The following is a 16,815-nucleotide window of genomic DNA, read 5'->3' as shown; positions in this document are numbered from 1 at the left end:
AATACTTTCAATGAAAAATCTAATTGTTGTTTGATTAATTTATATTGCATATTATATTAGTGATAAAATTACACTTTAACATAAAAAGTGGCATTAGTAAGATGAATTATATAAAAACAGATTTTTTTTATGCTAAATCAAATGCAAAAGGTCTTCTCTTAAAATACACATGGTATTTTTGTCTGATATACAGTTGAAGTCAGAATTTTTAGCCCCCTTTGATTTTTATTTTTTATTTTAAAATGTTTCCCAAATGATGTTTAACATTGCAAGAAAATGTTCATAGTATTTCTGATAATATTTTTCTTCTGGAGAAAGTCTTATTTGTTTTATTTTGGCTAGAATACATTTAAAAAAATTTAAGCTCAAAATTATTAGCCCTTTTAAGCTAGATTTTTTTCGATAGACTACAGAACAAACCACTGTTATACAATGACTTGCCTAATTACCCTAACCTGCCTAGTTAACCTAATTAACCTAGTTAAACCTTTAAATGTCACTTTAAGCTGTATAGAAGTTAAAAATATCTAGTAAAGTATTATTTACTGTCATCATAGCAAAGATAAAATAAATCAGTTACTACAAATGAGCTATTAAAACTATTATGTTTAGAAATGTGTTGAAAAAAGCTTCTCTCTGCTAAACCGAAATTGGGGAAAAACAAACAGGGAGTCTAATAATTCAGGGGGCTAATAATTCTGACTTAAAGTTAATAAATAAGCCGATTCATTCTTTTTTCAACTTGGGAAAAGAATTGACTGACTGATTGATTGATTGATTGATTTTATTTGACAATTTTAACAAAAATATACAAACAAGTGCAGTTAGACTAATTCATTCATATTTTAAAAACTGTCGAGGATAAATTACACAAAATAGCCACAGGCTTATTTCCATTGTGGTCCTCTATTCTTAAAAAATGAATGAGCAAATCATAAATGGAGTCCAAACATAATCAGCTCAGCAACTCGGCACAACAAAATCCTCAACTTTAACTGTAAAACAACCACTTTTTAATTTCCCTTCTAAAAACAGTCTCAATTTGAATCTCAAAAAAATCGTGGGCAAAACATTCCAAGCAGCAGAGCTAGTACACACAAAAGAATTTCTACCCGATTCACTCTTAAATCTATATGGGTAAATAGTGGGGTGTACCCAACTAACTAAAACATAATAATTAAGAAAATATTTAGGGACAATTTTCTTTAAAAATGAAAAACCATGACTAATTTAAAAAAATTACCCTTTTCTCAACTTTTAACAAAATTATTTTGACTATAATGTTCAATATTTAAATGTGTCAGTGGAGGTACTTTCATAACAATACTAACTTATTGTGGGCTGTCTGCAATTTATTTTTCATTTTTTTAGAACTACTGCTGTATCAAAAAGCTGTTAAGCCCCTAAAGTACTTATAAAAACAAAACATCAGGTTTATCCGACGAGCCCTTGTGCTTGTTTATTTGTAAAAGGTCCTCCTTCTGAGTAGCGACTCGAATCATTAACAGCTAAAGGCTAGCAGGAAAGAAAATAAGGTGTAAAGTGACTCAAATGGGAGATTGTATGGACGGTGCGTTGCTTGGAAGGGAAATCTCAATCATCATGCAGCAACTACATTAAAACTACATTAAGATAATAAAGTGCAGATTCTCTTGGCCGTGCCTTTATGGGATGTGCCGTGTAAAAGTCTTCATGACACTGCACTCTTCATTCTTGTTTAATGAGTCTAGTGTTGTTTAATGACTTTGTTTATGTGGCTGTGATCAGATTGCTCTATCACAGCACAGAGATTTAGAAAAAACGCAAATGGACACTGAAGCAAGACACGTTGCCAGTATGTGCAATAATTGTGTACTTGTGAAGTATATCATTTTAATTTGAAGTAAGTTTGAGGTTGGGTTTGATGTTATCATGTTTTTTTGTTTGTGTTTATTATCTAGGACTCCCATGATTGCCGGTGGTCTGTTTGTAATGGACAAGGACTACTTTGAGGAGCTGGGCAAGTACGACATGATGATGGACGTGTGGGGCGGTGAGAATCTCGGTGAGTGGAGACTTTATTGCCTGAAAGCCCCATTTTTCATCTGTTGTGCTTGGACAAGCTGATTGAAAAGCTTGATTGGAGACTTAGAGGATTTTCTCACCAACCTATCCATTAGTGATCATGTCAAAGGCATGCCTATTCAAAATCTCTAAGCCTTAAAATAAATATTTGATTTTAAAAGACAATGTCAGTTGTATTTACAACTTTTAAAATTTGCTTGCAGATGTGCATCTAATTGTTAATTTCATTTCTAACCATATTGCTTATTTTGCTTATTGCTTAACCTGTTAATAAACTAGGATATTCTGACAAATACAATATAAACAGTTATGCAGCATTATAATGCATTGGCGTAATTGTAACAGTTTTTATGATTATCAAATGATGCAGCATTAATTGATTTATTGACTTGTAAAAATACTAAACAGTGATCCCTGGCTATAACGTGGTTTACCTTTAGTGGTCTCACACTTTTGGGGGATTTTTTTTTTTGTACAATTTGACATGCTTTTTTTTATATAGCGCATTGTGTTCTGCGTTCTGACTGGCTGTAGACCAATGGTCTCAAACTCACTTCCTGGAGGGCCACATCTCTGCATAGTTTATCTCCAACCGGCTCCAACTCACACCTGCTTAATAGTCTCTAATAGTCTTGAAGATCTTGATTAGTTTGATCAGCTGTGTTTGATTAGTGTTGGAGCAAAACTGTACTGAGCTGCGGCTCTCCAGGAATCCAGTTAGAGACCTAGGGCTGTAGACTATTTTCAATCAACCTCCTCCATGCTGTGTCTCCTGTACAGTACAGAATGCGTTTAGCTTGACAAATTTACATAAATCTTCGATCGCTAGCAGTGTGACTCTGAAGTGCTGTCTTGTATGTTTGCAAGTTTTCTCCCCCAAAAAACACTAAATGTAATGGCGGTAGCACCCAAAAGGCTGACGAACAGGCCAACTGTCACACAAAAAGTTGGACTTCTAGGGAAGCTAAAGGAACGTAGGAGTTAAAACAAGAGTGTTTAAACAAGAGCGAAATTGTGTGAAAATGTTAATGCCTGTCTGAGAAAATAGAGTAGTTATGGGTTTTACAGCCTTAAAACATCTAATATTGCAATAATTGTAAGAAATAAGGCGGTCTACTTCGCGGATTCCACCTATTGTGGACTATTTTTAGGAAGTAACTCCCTCGAATAAGTAGGCAACACTCTAATCCATTAATCCACATACACAAAATATTTAAGTAATTCATACATTAAGAAAACCAACTTTAAAATAAAATGCATTTGCTCTCTTTCTCTCGTAATGAGGAGGAGAACTGTTGTAGCCATTTTTGAAAGTTATTACACATTACTTGTGGTTTGTTTTCTTCAATTTGTTAATTGTAAGCATCATAAGGGTTTGGTAAACAGAACGGCAGTAAGCCAGAAGAAATGGAGTGGGTTGGATAATTTCTGACCATACCATTTATTTTTGTTGAAAACCTTTTTTTTTTCTTCTTTTTTTAACCATTTTTAATTAGTATAATTTGTATTTTAATTTTGATGTATTTTGTGATGGTCAGTTAGCAACAAAATAGGAAGAGTGAATAACATTTGAGATGAAAGTAAGAAGTACTGTATATTCAAGACAAAGCCTGCTACCATGCTTCCATAACCAGTATGTTTCTTTCACATGACGTAATTGATAATAGGGAGGTGCAGGAAGAGATTCCTCTACATAGGAATTGCTATTGAAACATAAGCCTTTTTTTGTGGTGTTTATAATTGTTTAAATCAACCAAAATAAGAAACGTCAAACAGCTTTTATAGACTTTCAAAAGTTTTTGCTTACAAAAGGGGGAAAAGTTCAAGAAATGGTTTAAAAAATGGAAGAAAATACAGCTTGTAATAAACATTTATTCAGTACATCCATGTGTACAAACTGTTTTTTATGCGATAATTCACGACTAATAATCATTATATAAAGGCCTAGCTATATGTATTATGTGTTAATGTGTTAAATAAAAATCATATACAGCCACCACCACACTTGTACAAAATCCAGAACATAATGTAATCCAAGTCTTTACTGGCGTTCCGGTATAATAAATAACAATAATGTTAACATCTAGATGTGTATGTGAATGTTTGATGGTAAGTTCATAGACTAAACAAAAAAGAAGTGCAACTCTTTTGAGTAAACTAGATAGTTATTAATGTCGAGCACCGTTTACCATCCACTAAAAATGTATATAATAATGATGATAATGATAATAATGTTGACTATGCATCCATGCTTTTGAATTATTTCATCTGTTTTTTAATGTATATGTCTGGAAGATGATAATTTATGATATGTTTTTGAACCACTCTAAAGAAAAGTGTATAATGTAATAATAATGGTACAGCTCTTTGTTAATGAATGCTACAGAATACTAGTAAACTGTATGATAAATACTGTAACATTGGTGTAAACTGAGCATTGTGATGATGTATAATTATATAAATGTAGCCTATTGGGTAATATACTTCAGTTGTATTGTACCATAAGTATAAAATTACTCTGACAGTTTAATTCAAGTATGCTTTAAAACACTACAGTACTTACCATCATAGCCATCTACTGCCTCGATGGCAGGCAAATATATTTTAGCTCAGTGGAAAACTTAGTCCTTCTCATACTATACGGTTCATGCCCAACATATGTGCTTATTTTCTATTTATATCTCCTTTGAAGTATAGTATAAAGTGCAAAAATACAGACTTTCCTCTATTTCTCATTCAATTTTTACTTCCTGCCCTTCCATCTGAATTTCGCACGTCCCCAGAACCACGTGATTGCAAACAACCTATATTCAGATTCGATTAATGTCTTTATTCTTATCTAATATTATCAAATATAAGAGAGTCGCCTTTTTAGCAGTTTTCAGTGTTAATGACAATATTATCCACTGTGCTAGTATGTTTTCGTTTCTCTTTGATTCATCTTATCAAATCATTTAACCACAAAGAGCCAGGGCTGGCTTTCCAAACTTGCTGTTCTCAGCACTAAAAGGCTACGCACATTTCAGACATTGTGCAGAAAAATGCTTAAAGATTTTTAAAGGTGAAATGCTTATTGGATTCTTTATTGGATTGGAAAGCTTTTTATAGGTAGTTTAACTATATATACAAAAATGTAGGATGCCGTTTTCTTCACATAAAGTGTTGCCAAATTGCCTAATGTATCCATTTTTATTTGTACCTAAGTAACTTGAATGCACAATAGACTTGAAAGCAGCACTTGTTTAAAAAGCCTTGAAGGCAGTCTGACTTTAAATGTCCACTAAAATCATTTTAGAACTGAGAAGTTTGAAAGCGGTCAGACTTTAATTGTTTACAAAGACCACATGTTTTCTTTTAATTCAATTTAAAGCAGTGAAACTCATGAATTTGTGTCTCTGTAACTGTGGCTTAAGTGTCCAAGTACTTTGTGGCGCCGCTGTATATGAATGGTGAATATGAGCTCATGCTACTTCTATCATTAGACTGTGAGAGATAGTGGCTTACTCAGCCAAAACATAATGTGCCCATCCAAGGGCCATTTTAGGTCACCACAGCAGAACTATTGCTTTTTTTATATTATTAGCAGTGCTACTTGAATAGAAAAGTGCAGTGTAAGACCCTGTGGAGTGGAGTTTTTCAGGTTTTGTCATCATGTCTGTGGCGTGATGGATTCTGAAAGAAAGTCCTGACTCATTCCACAAACACAGCACTTTTCTCAGCTGGACTGCTTGTGGAAAAGTTTACAAGAGCTCCAGAAATTATCCTTCAGTCTGGAATAATGCTGCATTTTGCATGCGTGTGTGTCTGAGAAGTTTTGCAGAAGACCAAAAGTTTGACAGAGTTCACACAAATCACTCAAATGCAGTAATGGGCGAATTTTCGGTGTGGAAATCTATTTTGTGTTGGCAAGTCTGAAGTACAATTTGACATATCTAAACTGGTTACTTGTGCATTATACAGAATGCGTCATTTTATACAGTAAAGTGTCTTTTTAACTCAATTATTTGCTAAATTTCCTTAGACATAAAAATATATTATTATTTTTTAATTATAATCTCTCTTTTTAAAGGAGAAGTGTTGGAAAAAATAGTGACTTGAAGAATAGTGAATTAAGTTAGTTCTGCAGTCATCAAAATACACATTTTAAACTGTTTAATTAGAGTCATTATTATTATAACCCTTATAAAACAGTGATAGAAATACTGAGTAAAAATGCTACCATCAATAAATTTTTAATCTTTTGCTTTATTTTACCATAAATCATGATGTTAATATTATTAGTCAATAAAACATCAATATTGGAACTTATTTGTAACATTTGAACTTTAATGTTTTGTTTACTGTTTGCCATTACAACATTTTAATCCATCCTTTGTAAGTGTAAGTATATAAAGTTGAAGTCAACATCATTAGCCTTCCTGTTCTTTTTTTTCTTTTCTTTTTTAAATATTTTCCAAATGGTGTTTAACTTTTTTCTGAAGAAAGTATTTTTATTTCAGCTAGAATAAAAGCAGGTTTTAATGTTTTAAGGTCAATACTGTTAGACCACTTAAACAACATTTTTTTTCCCATTGTTTACAGAGCAGAGCACAATTATATAATGGCTTGCCTAATTAACTCAGTTAAGCCCTAAAATTACACTTTAAGCTGAATCTTGAAAAGATATCTACTAATATATATATATATATATATATATATATTGTCAACAAAGAAAAAATAAATCAGTTATTATAAATTAGTTATTAAAATCATCATGTTTACAAATGTGTTTGAAAAAAAATCTTTTATTAAACAGAAAAAATCTACAGGGTGAGCTAATAATTCTGACTTTAACTGTATACACGTAAATGCCCTGAATGTGATCGATCATTCTTTGACCACCTTTCATGACCCTAAGCACCCTAAATACACTCACCAGCCACTTTATTATGTACACCTTACTAGTACTGTGTTGGACCCCTTTTGCCTTAAGAACTGCCTTAATCCTTAATGGCATAGATTTAACAAGGTAGTAGAAATATTTCTCAAAGATTTTGATCCATATTGACATGATAGCATCACGCAGTTGCTGCAGATTTGTCGGCTTGGCATCATGATGCCAGTCTCCTGTTCCACCACATCCCAACTTTGCTCTATTGGGTGAGATCTAATGACTATGGAAGCCATTTGAGTAAAGTGAACTCATTGTCATGTTCAAGAAACTAGTCTCAGATGATACATGCTTTATAACATGGCATGCTATCCGGCTGGAAGTAGCCATCAGTAGATTGGTACACTGTGGTCATAAAGGAATGGACATAGCCAGCAACAATACTCAGTAGGCTGTGGTGTTGACACGATGCTCAATCGGTACCAAGTGTGCCAAGAAAATAAAAATATCCTGCACACCATTACACCACCACCAGCAAAGTGAAGGGAGGATAGATCCATGCTTACATGTTGTTGATGCCAAATTCTGACCCTACCATCCTAATGTTGCAGCACAAATCGAGACTCATCAGACCAGGCAACGTTTTTTCAATCTTCTATTGTCCAATTTTAGCCAATTGTAGGCTCAGTTTGTGGATCTTAGCTGACAGTAGTGGCACCCGGTGTGGTCTTCTGCTGCCGTAGCCCATTCGCCTCAAGGTTGGATGTGTTGTGCATTCAGAGATGCTCTTCTGCATACCTCGGTTGTAACAAGTGGTTATTCGAGTTACTGTTGCCTTTCTATCAGCTCGAACCAGTCTGGCCATTCTCCTCTGTCCCCTGACATCATCAAGGCATTTGCTCCCACAGAACTGCCGCTCACTTGATATTTTCTCTTTTTTGGACCATTCTCTATAAAACCTAGAAATGGTTGTGCATGGAAATCCTAGTAGATCAGCAGTTTCTGAAATACTCAAACCAGCCCGTCTGGGACCAACAACCATGCCTTGACATTTAAATCACCTTTCTTCTCCTTTCTTATGCTCAGATTGAACAGCAGCAGATCGTCTTGACCATCTCTACTAGCCTTAATTCATTAAGTTGCTGCCATGTGATTGGCTGAGTTGTGTTAACGAGCAGTTGGACAGGTGTTCCTAATAAAGTGGCCGATGAGTGTATAACATGTACTAAAAATCCTGAACATAATGTCTTTGGTAACATGCTTTAATTATCTTCTCATAGTGTAAACAGAAAGGAAACTGCCCTGGTCACTTGTTGATTTGCTCTAACCATGTTATGCTGCACATATTTAGTTGGAATCCTTATTTTTTTCTCTTTTGCAGGAAATGCACTAAAACACCAGTTAGTAAAATGTTAAGAGTTTCACAAATGGGAAAAACAGATGGGTGGGATTAAATGGGCTCATCTCTGGCTCTGTTTTGTGTCGTTCAGAGATCTCCTTCAGAGTGTGGCAGTGTGGAGGCAGTCTGGAGATCATTCCCTGCAGTCGAGTGGGTCACGTATTCAGGAAACAACATCCATACACTTTTCCTGGAGGCAGCGGCACTGTCTTTGCCAGGTATTCACTCAATTAAGTTACAGAATATTGTGTTCTGTCTATTATGGATTTGAGCAAGCGAATACAAGTCTGAAATTGCATCTTTATTGTTGTGATTAATGTTTCTGGGATGTCTTACATATTTCCTAATGTTCTTTTAACCCAAGCTGATGCAGAGTGTAGCTTTTTATTTCTTAAACTAGCATGTCAGACAGTGGGGCATGCTCTCATTATCAATACAAAAACTGATCGATTGCAGCTGATTCTGCAAATAAAGGTTGTGGAATTGAATATAGCTGTTAAAACCAGATGAATACACTAAAGATGCTGCAATGAAATGTTAAAGTGCACAATCCAGTCCTCTATAAACTCAAATTAAATATTAATCAGTGGAATAAAGATTCAGTCAAAATCTTGAGTATTTGCTTGCCTAAATCTAACAAGATACACTGCCTGGCCTTGTTTTAGGTAAATTAATTCTTGTCATAAACTACTGCATTCATAGAAAGGTTTTTCATAATGTAATGTTTTTGTTTTTGTTAAAGCTTTTGTAACTCTCCTGACAAGATGTTTTTTTTTCCAAACCAACTACATCCCCTAGCCATTCTTTGTTGAACTAGAGAAAATCAGAAACACAATGAAAAGTATTTCTATAAAATGTGAATTATTATTTTTGATTATTTAGGAAAGGCAAATATTTTTTGATATAATAATTTCAATTACTTAGATATATTGCTCCGCTGGAAGTAAACATTTCCATCGTCCTAGAAGTAGATTATTAATTGATTTCATCTTGAATATCATCATGGTTTGGATGAGCAAGTTTTTTTGGCCATGTATTTTTTTTTACTGTATTTAATTTATTTATTTATGTTTGTTTATTTAACTGTTTTTTATTTATTTATTTATGTTTATTTATTTATTTATTTTTAATTGTTATTATTATTTATTTGTTTGTTTGTTTATTTAACTATTTATTTATTTATTTGTTTGTTTATTGAACTGTTTATTAATTTAACTGTTTATTTATTTATTTATGCTTGTTTGTTTAGTTGTTTATTTAACTATTTATTTATTTATTTGTTTATTGATTTAACCATTTTTATATATTTAACTGTTTATTTTTTATTTTTATGCTGTTATACTGTTACTCAATCTTCAATTATTATTATTTTTACTTTTTAGTTTTTATTTGTTTGTTTGTTTTTAATTATATAACTATTTAAAAAAAAAATTAACTGTTTATTAACATTTTTTTAATGATGATAAATTGTTACCTCAACCTATACTTTTTAAAAGTTGTTTTTACAATTTTTGTATTTTATTCATTCATTCATTCATTCATTCATTCATTCATTCATTCATTCGTTTGTATAGAGTTGTTGTACTTTCTGCGGAATAAGGTTCTATGCATGTCATGATTAATTTTATCATTCTTTCCTTCTTTATCTCTAATTGTATGCTATAAAAAAACATATATATATATATAAATATATATTTATATATATTTATCTTTTATGATAAAAGATCTTCGAATTGTGATTATTATTGTCATGACAACCACAGGTATAAAACATTTGTGATATACATACTAGACCATCTCATTTTAGTGTTTAATACAATTATATTTTAAACTAGCCTTTAAGTGTCTCACTCAGATTTTCAACCGAAATCTCTGTTTCAATATAAATAATTGTAGTCAGGGATAGTGTAATCTTGCCAGACATTACATTTCTTGCCATCTAGAGTGTGCATCTTTTTCTTTATTTAGTGTTTTGCTCAGGGCCTTTAGTGTTCTGGTTGATGTACTCCATCCAGTGGGTGAATGCAGCACTGCAATCATGAGCGAGTACTACTGAAATCTAAAGTGACGTTCAGTCTTCATTATGAAGCACACAGTAATGTGCTGCAGAAGCTCCATTAGTGCTTAATTTAGATTCAGAAATAATGAGGTGGACTCGGAACGACTGTATAAAATGTGTAATTTACTCTCGTCTGCTTATGTTTGCAGAAACACGAGGCGAGCGGCAGAAGTTTGGATGGATGACTTCAAGAATTTCTACTACGCCGCTGTGCCTTCAGCCCGTAATGTGCCGTATGGAAAGTAAGTGCGTTTGTGTTTTAATTTCAACAAAGTTTGGACAGGAGCTCATCGGTCTATGAGAGTCCATCACATCCGCTGAAGAATAATTTCACGCTTGACTGGTTAAAGATGTCAGTTATCATATGTTGAGACTATAGAAATGAACTCCACATGACCAGTTTTCCTCATTTTCTGCAGCATTCAGAGCAGGCTGGAAATGAAGAAGAGATTGGGCTGCAAACCATTTAAATGGTACCTGGAGAACGTCTATCCTGAGCTGCGGTGAGTGCCTGACCTCATATTGTAAAAATAGCCATCAGCCCCATTTACATCTGCTATTATCGTTTCAAGATATTCAGTGAAGTTTTTTTTCTTTTCTTTTTTTTATTATTATTATAATTTTTTTTTTATACCAGATCTAGATTTCTGTACATTATTATTATTTCTGGTAAGCTTTTTGCATGTACGTTCCAGATCTAGTACATCAGTTCTAGTACATTGGTTTGCTAGTTATACTGTACTGTAAAGGAAAATGTTACTCAATGTTCGATCATTCATGATTGTTCAGAACCCAATGCCTGTCAGCTGGGGTTCTGTGGGTGACTTTGAAGCAAGGTTATTATGCTATAGTTTTGCATTTGTAAATTAGTTTTTTTTTATAATATTTTATGTGTTCTGTAAAACTCCATTTTGTTCATGTTCCCTTTACTATTATTATTAATCAACATTAACAAAAATAAGTAGCATACCCATTGGTATCATTATGATGACAGTACCGGAATCATTTAATTTGAAACACTTCTTTTACTCATTTATTCTAAAGACGCTCTTGTAAGAAAATTGGTTTGCCTACTGACCCGATTCTAACATTGTTGTTGAAACATGCTAGCTTTAAAGTTTGTTGTTTGAAATCATACAGTATGTTTGATTTGTAGGCGAAAAGTACTCAAAAGCCTACTTTTTTCCTTTCTTTATATTTTTTTATTTTTTTATAAAGCTGTCAGGTGAAAAAGTAAAGCTGCTGCTCTTTATTTGCTTTTCTGTACTCTTCTTTCACATTCATTTAAACCCTGAATTAAACACCAGGCATGAGCAAGAATGTTTTGCTCATCTACTTATGATTATTATCCAATTGCATCTTAAAGCCAGCTGTAAACATGAGCTTTGATAGCCTTAAAAGAATTGAAAATTGCAAGTTTTTTTATAAACTATCCCTTAAACTGTGTAAGCTGGGCCTCTTTTTAATTGATGTTTAACTATGCAAATTAAGGAAAATTAATAGAATGAAATTCAATGTTTTTTAGTCTTAAAGCTTTCTTTTCACTACTGGAAACTACAGTCTCAAATATTACAGCAGTGTAATCATACCTATCCTCGTGCTTGTGTCTGTTGTTTAGAGTGCCGGATCATCAGGACATTGCATTTGGAGCTCTTCAGCAGGGTCAAAACTGTCTGGACACACTGGGCCATTTTGCAGATGGTGTGGTGGGGGTTTACGAGTGCCACAACGCTGGGGGCAATCAGGTATCAAACAAAACGCAGGTACTCAACAGTCTTCTAATGTCTGGTGCAGAGCACTGGGTGATGGACTGGCAGTGAGTCTGTGTTAGCTGTAAATCATAGACACGCTTGTGGAGGGTGAGTGAGTGGTGTATAGATGAGACACGCTAGTTTCTGGATCACTTTACATGGTTCTTGCTGTAGACATGTGTGCATGTCTAAAGGATTTAAAAGGGTCTGTGTTTTTCTGTTTCAATATGATGTGATATGAAGTAAATAATATAATACATTTACATTTAGTTTAAATATATATTTCTATACATTGTATTGCATTAAATGACTTTATAATAATATATTGATGACAATATAAATAAGTAATAACGTATACATTTTATAACTAGTTGTTTTACTAGTATTGATGTGAAAAGTGCAGTATACATATTGAATTTGAATATATCCTTTCTATATATTGAATTGTATTTCATTATATTACTTTGTAATGACAAAGTGATGACATGATAATTAATTTATAATGCGTACCTTTTCTAACTTGTTTTACTAGTATTGATGTGAAAAGTTCAGTATAAACGCATTGAAAATCTGTTTATAAAATGAAGCTGACAGACAGACAGACAGACAGACAGACAGACAGACAGACAGACAGACAGACAGATCTATTACAGTGCCTATAGAAAATCCTCATAGCCTGTAAAAATCTATACCTTTACTCACATTACACTCTGCTTTCAATAGACCATCAGTTGTAGAAAGGCACAGGTTGAGAGAAGGCTACAAAAACATCTCAGAGGCTGGAAAAGTTATTTGGAATAGGATTATATAAGATTTGTTTTAGGCTGTATGACAAATAAATTAAATTATTTCAAAGGGATATGGGTATTTTTTACAGTCATTGTATACACACATAGACATTTTTTTTTTTATTCTTATCAACAAAAGTATTTATATAATATTTTCTTTTCTTTTGTGTCAACCATTTTGAACATGTATTTATAATTTCATAAAAGCTGACATTATAATCTTCAGTTTGTTATCATCATTATTGGATGGATGGATGGATGGGTGAGTTGGGTGAATGAAACATCACTAATAGTTAAATAATTGCATGTCAAACGTGCTATTTCAGTAATTCTTTTGTTTACCTTTAAAAAGCAATAATATGTTAAATTGATACAATTCTGTTTTGGACATGGTATCTGGCATGTTGAGCTATACAGTATGTAATTTGAGTACTTGTGATTCTTTTTTTAATGCATTATTTATATATAGTTTATATGAAGTTAGATGTACACACTCAAGGGGATACATTATTATTATTTCATTTTATTACTAGTGCTTAATGTGTAAAATAAACTTTACACTATAATCCATGTAAATTGTAAACATCTGTAAATCATCATACGAGCATGTAAAAGCTTTCGTTATAGTTCTCAAAGCTTGACAGCTTAATCAATTTCAAAAAGTGTAACATAAAACAAGTATACTTTAGAAAACGGCAGCATTAATGTGGACGTTAAAAGCTTGTGGTGTTTGTGATGTGCAGGAATGGGCCCTGACCAAAGACAAATCGGTGAAGCACATGGACCTGTGCCTGACAGTGGTGGACCGCACAGCTGGCTCACAGATCAAGCTTCAGGGCTGCAGGGAGAACGACACCAGACAGGTCAACAATCTCCTCTCCTTTATTAGTCTCTTACAGAACGGGCAGAAAAAATGTTTTTCATAGATATTGATTAAAATGTCTTTTATAGATATTGCTTTGGGGGTTCTTAATTTTTTCTGCAGAAAGTGTTTTAAATAATTAAAAACATGTAGAAAGCTGAAGCTGGTTTGGGGAAACATCTGAGGGAAAAACAGTCTGTTTAGGAAAAAGAAATCGCTAAAGCCTCAAAGTGCACTTTTTATGTTGTTTTTTTCCTTTTTTACATAATTCTCAGCAATTTTTATCTATAAATAATTTTTATTAATGTTTATGCAAGATACTGCAGGCCAATGTTTGTATTTTAGATCGAATTTGGAAATAAATATAATTATGTATTTCCTTTGCTGTTATTGGACAGTATCTAACATTAAGTGAAATGAGCATTCTTGTTTTTTAAATAAACATACTAAAACATACTCGTTTTAACAATATTATTAAGTTTGTGACAAAGTGTTGAGGAGAGGGGGTGGACACTTATGTTGATGTTTTATTTTATTTAAATCTATAATTTCTTAATTTTTAGTTCTTAAATGTATGGAACGAAATCAGTGGCAAAAGTATTGAAATAAAAAGCTTGCTGAATAGCACTAACTGGATAAAATAAAACAATAACAACTGCGTGTGTTTCAGTGACTTAAATTGCCGGGGTTTGTCATTTTACACAGCCGTTTATTTAAGCTGTGAATATTTCAATTCAAAACATAATTTCATACTTAAATTCAGTATTTCATGTTGAATATCAGCCTACAATAGCCAAATAAATGTATAATAATTATAATATTAATAATAAGAATATTGATAAAACCATTTAAACAATTAAAATATCCCAATCTTCACACACTTATGAGTTTAAACAGCCGATTTTAAGCCACTAAATTTACGAAAACGAATTTTTGAACTAAAATAAAATCAGCTGAAAATTGTCTTTTGAATACTATACTTTGTATTTTTAAACAGAACTGAATAATTAGGAAGTGAAATCTAAAAGTTGAAAATGAAGTATTAAATGTAAGTATAAAATAGTGTTTTGAATTGAAGTATTCACAGCTTAAATAAACAGCTGTGTTAAAGTTCAGGACCTAAAATTACAAATCCCAGCAAATCAAGTCACTAAAATTCAAGTAGTTGTTAATTGAATGCATTTTTTTTCAGATAGTGCTATTTGACAGGCTTTTCATTTCAATGCTTTAGACGTCGATTGTGCTCCATATAAATGCTGTTGATCTGTTGTTTGAAATCATAAGTCTTCTGACTAGACAAGATCTTTTTTTACTTGGAGAAATTCTCAGTGGATTTTTCAGGAGCTTTACTCTTTTCAGTCTTTTATTTATTACTTGTAATGTTTCTTGCTCATTGTCTTTTTTCCCTCCTGTGTTATATTTTTCGTACCTTTTGTAATGTTTGCAAAAATAATACTAAAAAAGTAAAAAGCACAATGTTATGTCTCTTACAGAAATGGGAACAGATCGACAACAACACCAAGCTACGTCACGTGGGCAGCAACCTGTGTCTGGACAGCCGGAGCGCAAGGAGCGGAGGCCTGACGGTGGAGGTGTGCAGCCCGTCGCTCACTCAGCAGTGGAAGTTCACCCTCAACCTGCAGCCGTAGCTCCACGTCCATCCCAGAAAGACCCCCTGCTCGCCCTCGGACAGCCTGCGATGGGCACGCTCTCAGCCCTCAGAGAAACTCGCTGCCCGCACACAGACTCAGGGCCGCCACGGTGCCGCCTGCTGCTCCTCAAGGGCCACGGGGCCACCAAAACAAAAACAAGATGATGACTATTTCCATCGTACTATATACCTCACTGTTTCATGTTGTCCAGCTCTTGGAAAGTGAATCTTAAGTGTCGAAAACTTCTTCTTCTTTTTTTTTTTTTTTTGGTGCAAAGGATCCCTTTTCGTCTTTTCCTCTCTTCATTTTTGGCCTTTTCGTGTCTTTTTCCAGCACATTTTTCTTTCTATTTTCCGCCGATGGACATCTATTGTTGTTTTATTTTTTATTTTTCTAGTCATGTTACCAATATCATTGAATGTAAATGATCTGTTTTATGGAGGCTCCCTTCCCTGCGCTGTGATGGGACTGGATTTTAGTTCGGGTTTGGTTTAATTTGAGGGCTCATGGGATGAAGGGGTGGACTCATTTGCGGTGCGCGACACACACATACACACATTGACTGTGCAGCCAGATTTTCACAGAGCGCACCCTAACGGAGAGGGAGAAATCAAAAGACCAATTCTTTTTGTTGTTTTCTAGTTTCTGTTCAATTGTCTTCTTTTGTTGTTGTTCGGTTAAAGGTGCAATGTGTAAAGATTCAACCCGCTTCCCGTGAGTGTGTCCTGAAGGAGAACCAAGGCATTGTACAGAACATGACTGCTGGATTCACATACTGTAGCACTGGCTGCTTACCAATCTGAAATACACACAACAAAAACCAATTGTCAGCCGTTTGTCTCTCAGTAATCACTCTATGTAAGGCAAGGCAAGGCAAGGCAAGGCAAGGCAAGTTTATTTATATAGCACATTTCATACACAATGGCAATTCAAAGTGCTTTACATAAACAAGAATAAAAGAAACAAGTAAAATAAAAATAAAAACAATAATAAAAATGCATAAAAACAAAACATAAAAACAGGTAAAATGTGATATAAAAGAATGAAGAAGAAGAGAAAAACATAATAGTGCAATCTGTCGGACGCAGCACAGTGCTCATTCAGTAAAGGCACAGCTAAACAGATGTGTTTTCAGTCTTGATTTGAATGTGCCTAATGTTGGAGCACATCTGATCATTTCTGGAAGCTGATTCCAGCAGCGAGGGGCGTAGTGGCTAAAAGCCGATTCACCCTGCTTTGACTGAACTCTTGGAACTTCTAGTTTATATGATCCTAAAGATCTGAGTGATCTGTTAGGTTTGTATTGAGTGAGCATATCTGTGATGTATTTAGGTCCTAGGCCATTTAGTGATTTATAGACCAGTAGTAAT

At 33.6% G+C, this 16,815-nt stretch overlaps 2 protein-coding genes across 3 annotated transcripts in view; both read left to right on the top strand.

Moving 5' to 3' along the window:
• cog2 (component of oligomeric golgi complex 2) overlaps positions 1 to 16,815 on the top strand; it is a 198,537-nt gene that overhangs the window by 102,908 nt on the left and 78,814 nt on the right. The gene's annotated exons all lie outside the window — the stretch shown is intronic.
• The window catches only part of galnt2 (UDP-N-acetyl-alpha-D-galactosamine:polypeptide N-acetylgalactosaminyltransferase 2), a 180,791-nt gene that overhangs the window by 161,367 nt on the left and 2,609 nt on the right, over positions 1 to 16,815 (top strand). The window contains 7 exon segments of one of the 2 annotated variants that reach the window (NM_001128351.1): positions 1,941 to 2,044; positions 8,425 to 8,551; positions 10,542 to 10,634; positions 10,812 to 10,895; positions 12,011 to 12,137; positions 13,675 to 13,794; positions 15,287 to 16,302. In NM_001128351.1, the coding sequence (NP_001121823.1) occupies positions 1,941 to 2,044; positions 8,425 to 8,551; positions 10,542 to 10,634; positions 10,812 to 10,895; positions 12,011 to 12,137; positions 13,675 to 13,794; positions 15,287 to 15,442 (811 nt within the window). In that variant the 3' untranslated portion in view covers positions 15,443 to 16,302. 2 annotated transcript variants of the gene reach the window in all.

Source organism: Danio rerio, chromosome 13, assembly GCF_052040795.2.
Source record: "Danio rerio strain M-AB ecotype USA chromosome 13, GRCz13ab, whole genome shotgun sequence".
Classification (NCBI taxonomy): domain Eukaryota; kingdom Metazoa; phylum Chordata; class Actinopteri; order Cypriniformes; family Danionidae; genus Danio; species Danio rerio.
This window is presented reverse-complemented; position numbering and strand designations above follow the sequence as displayed.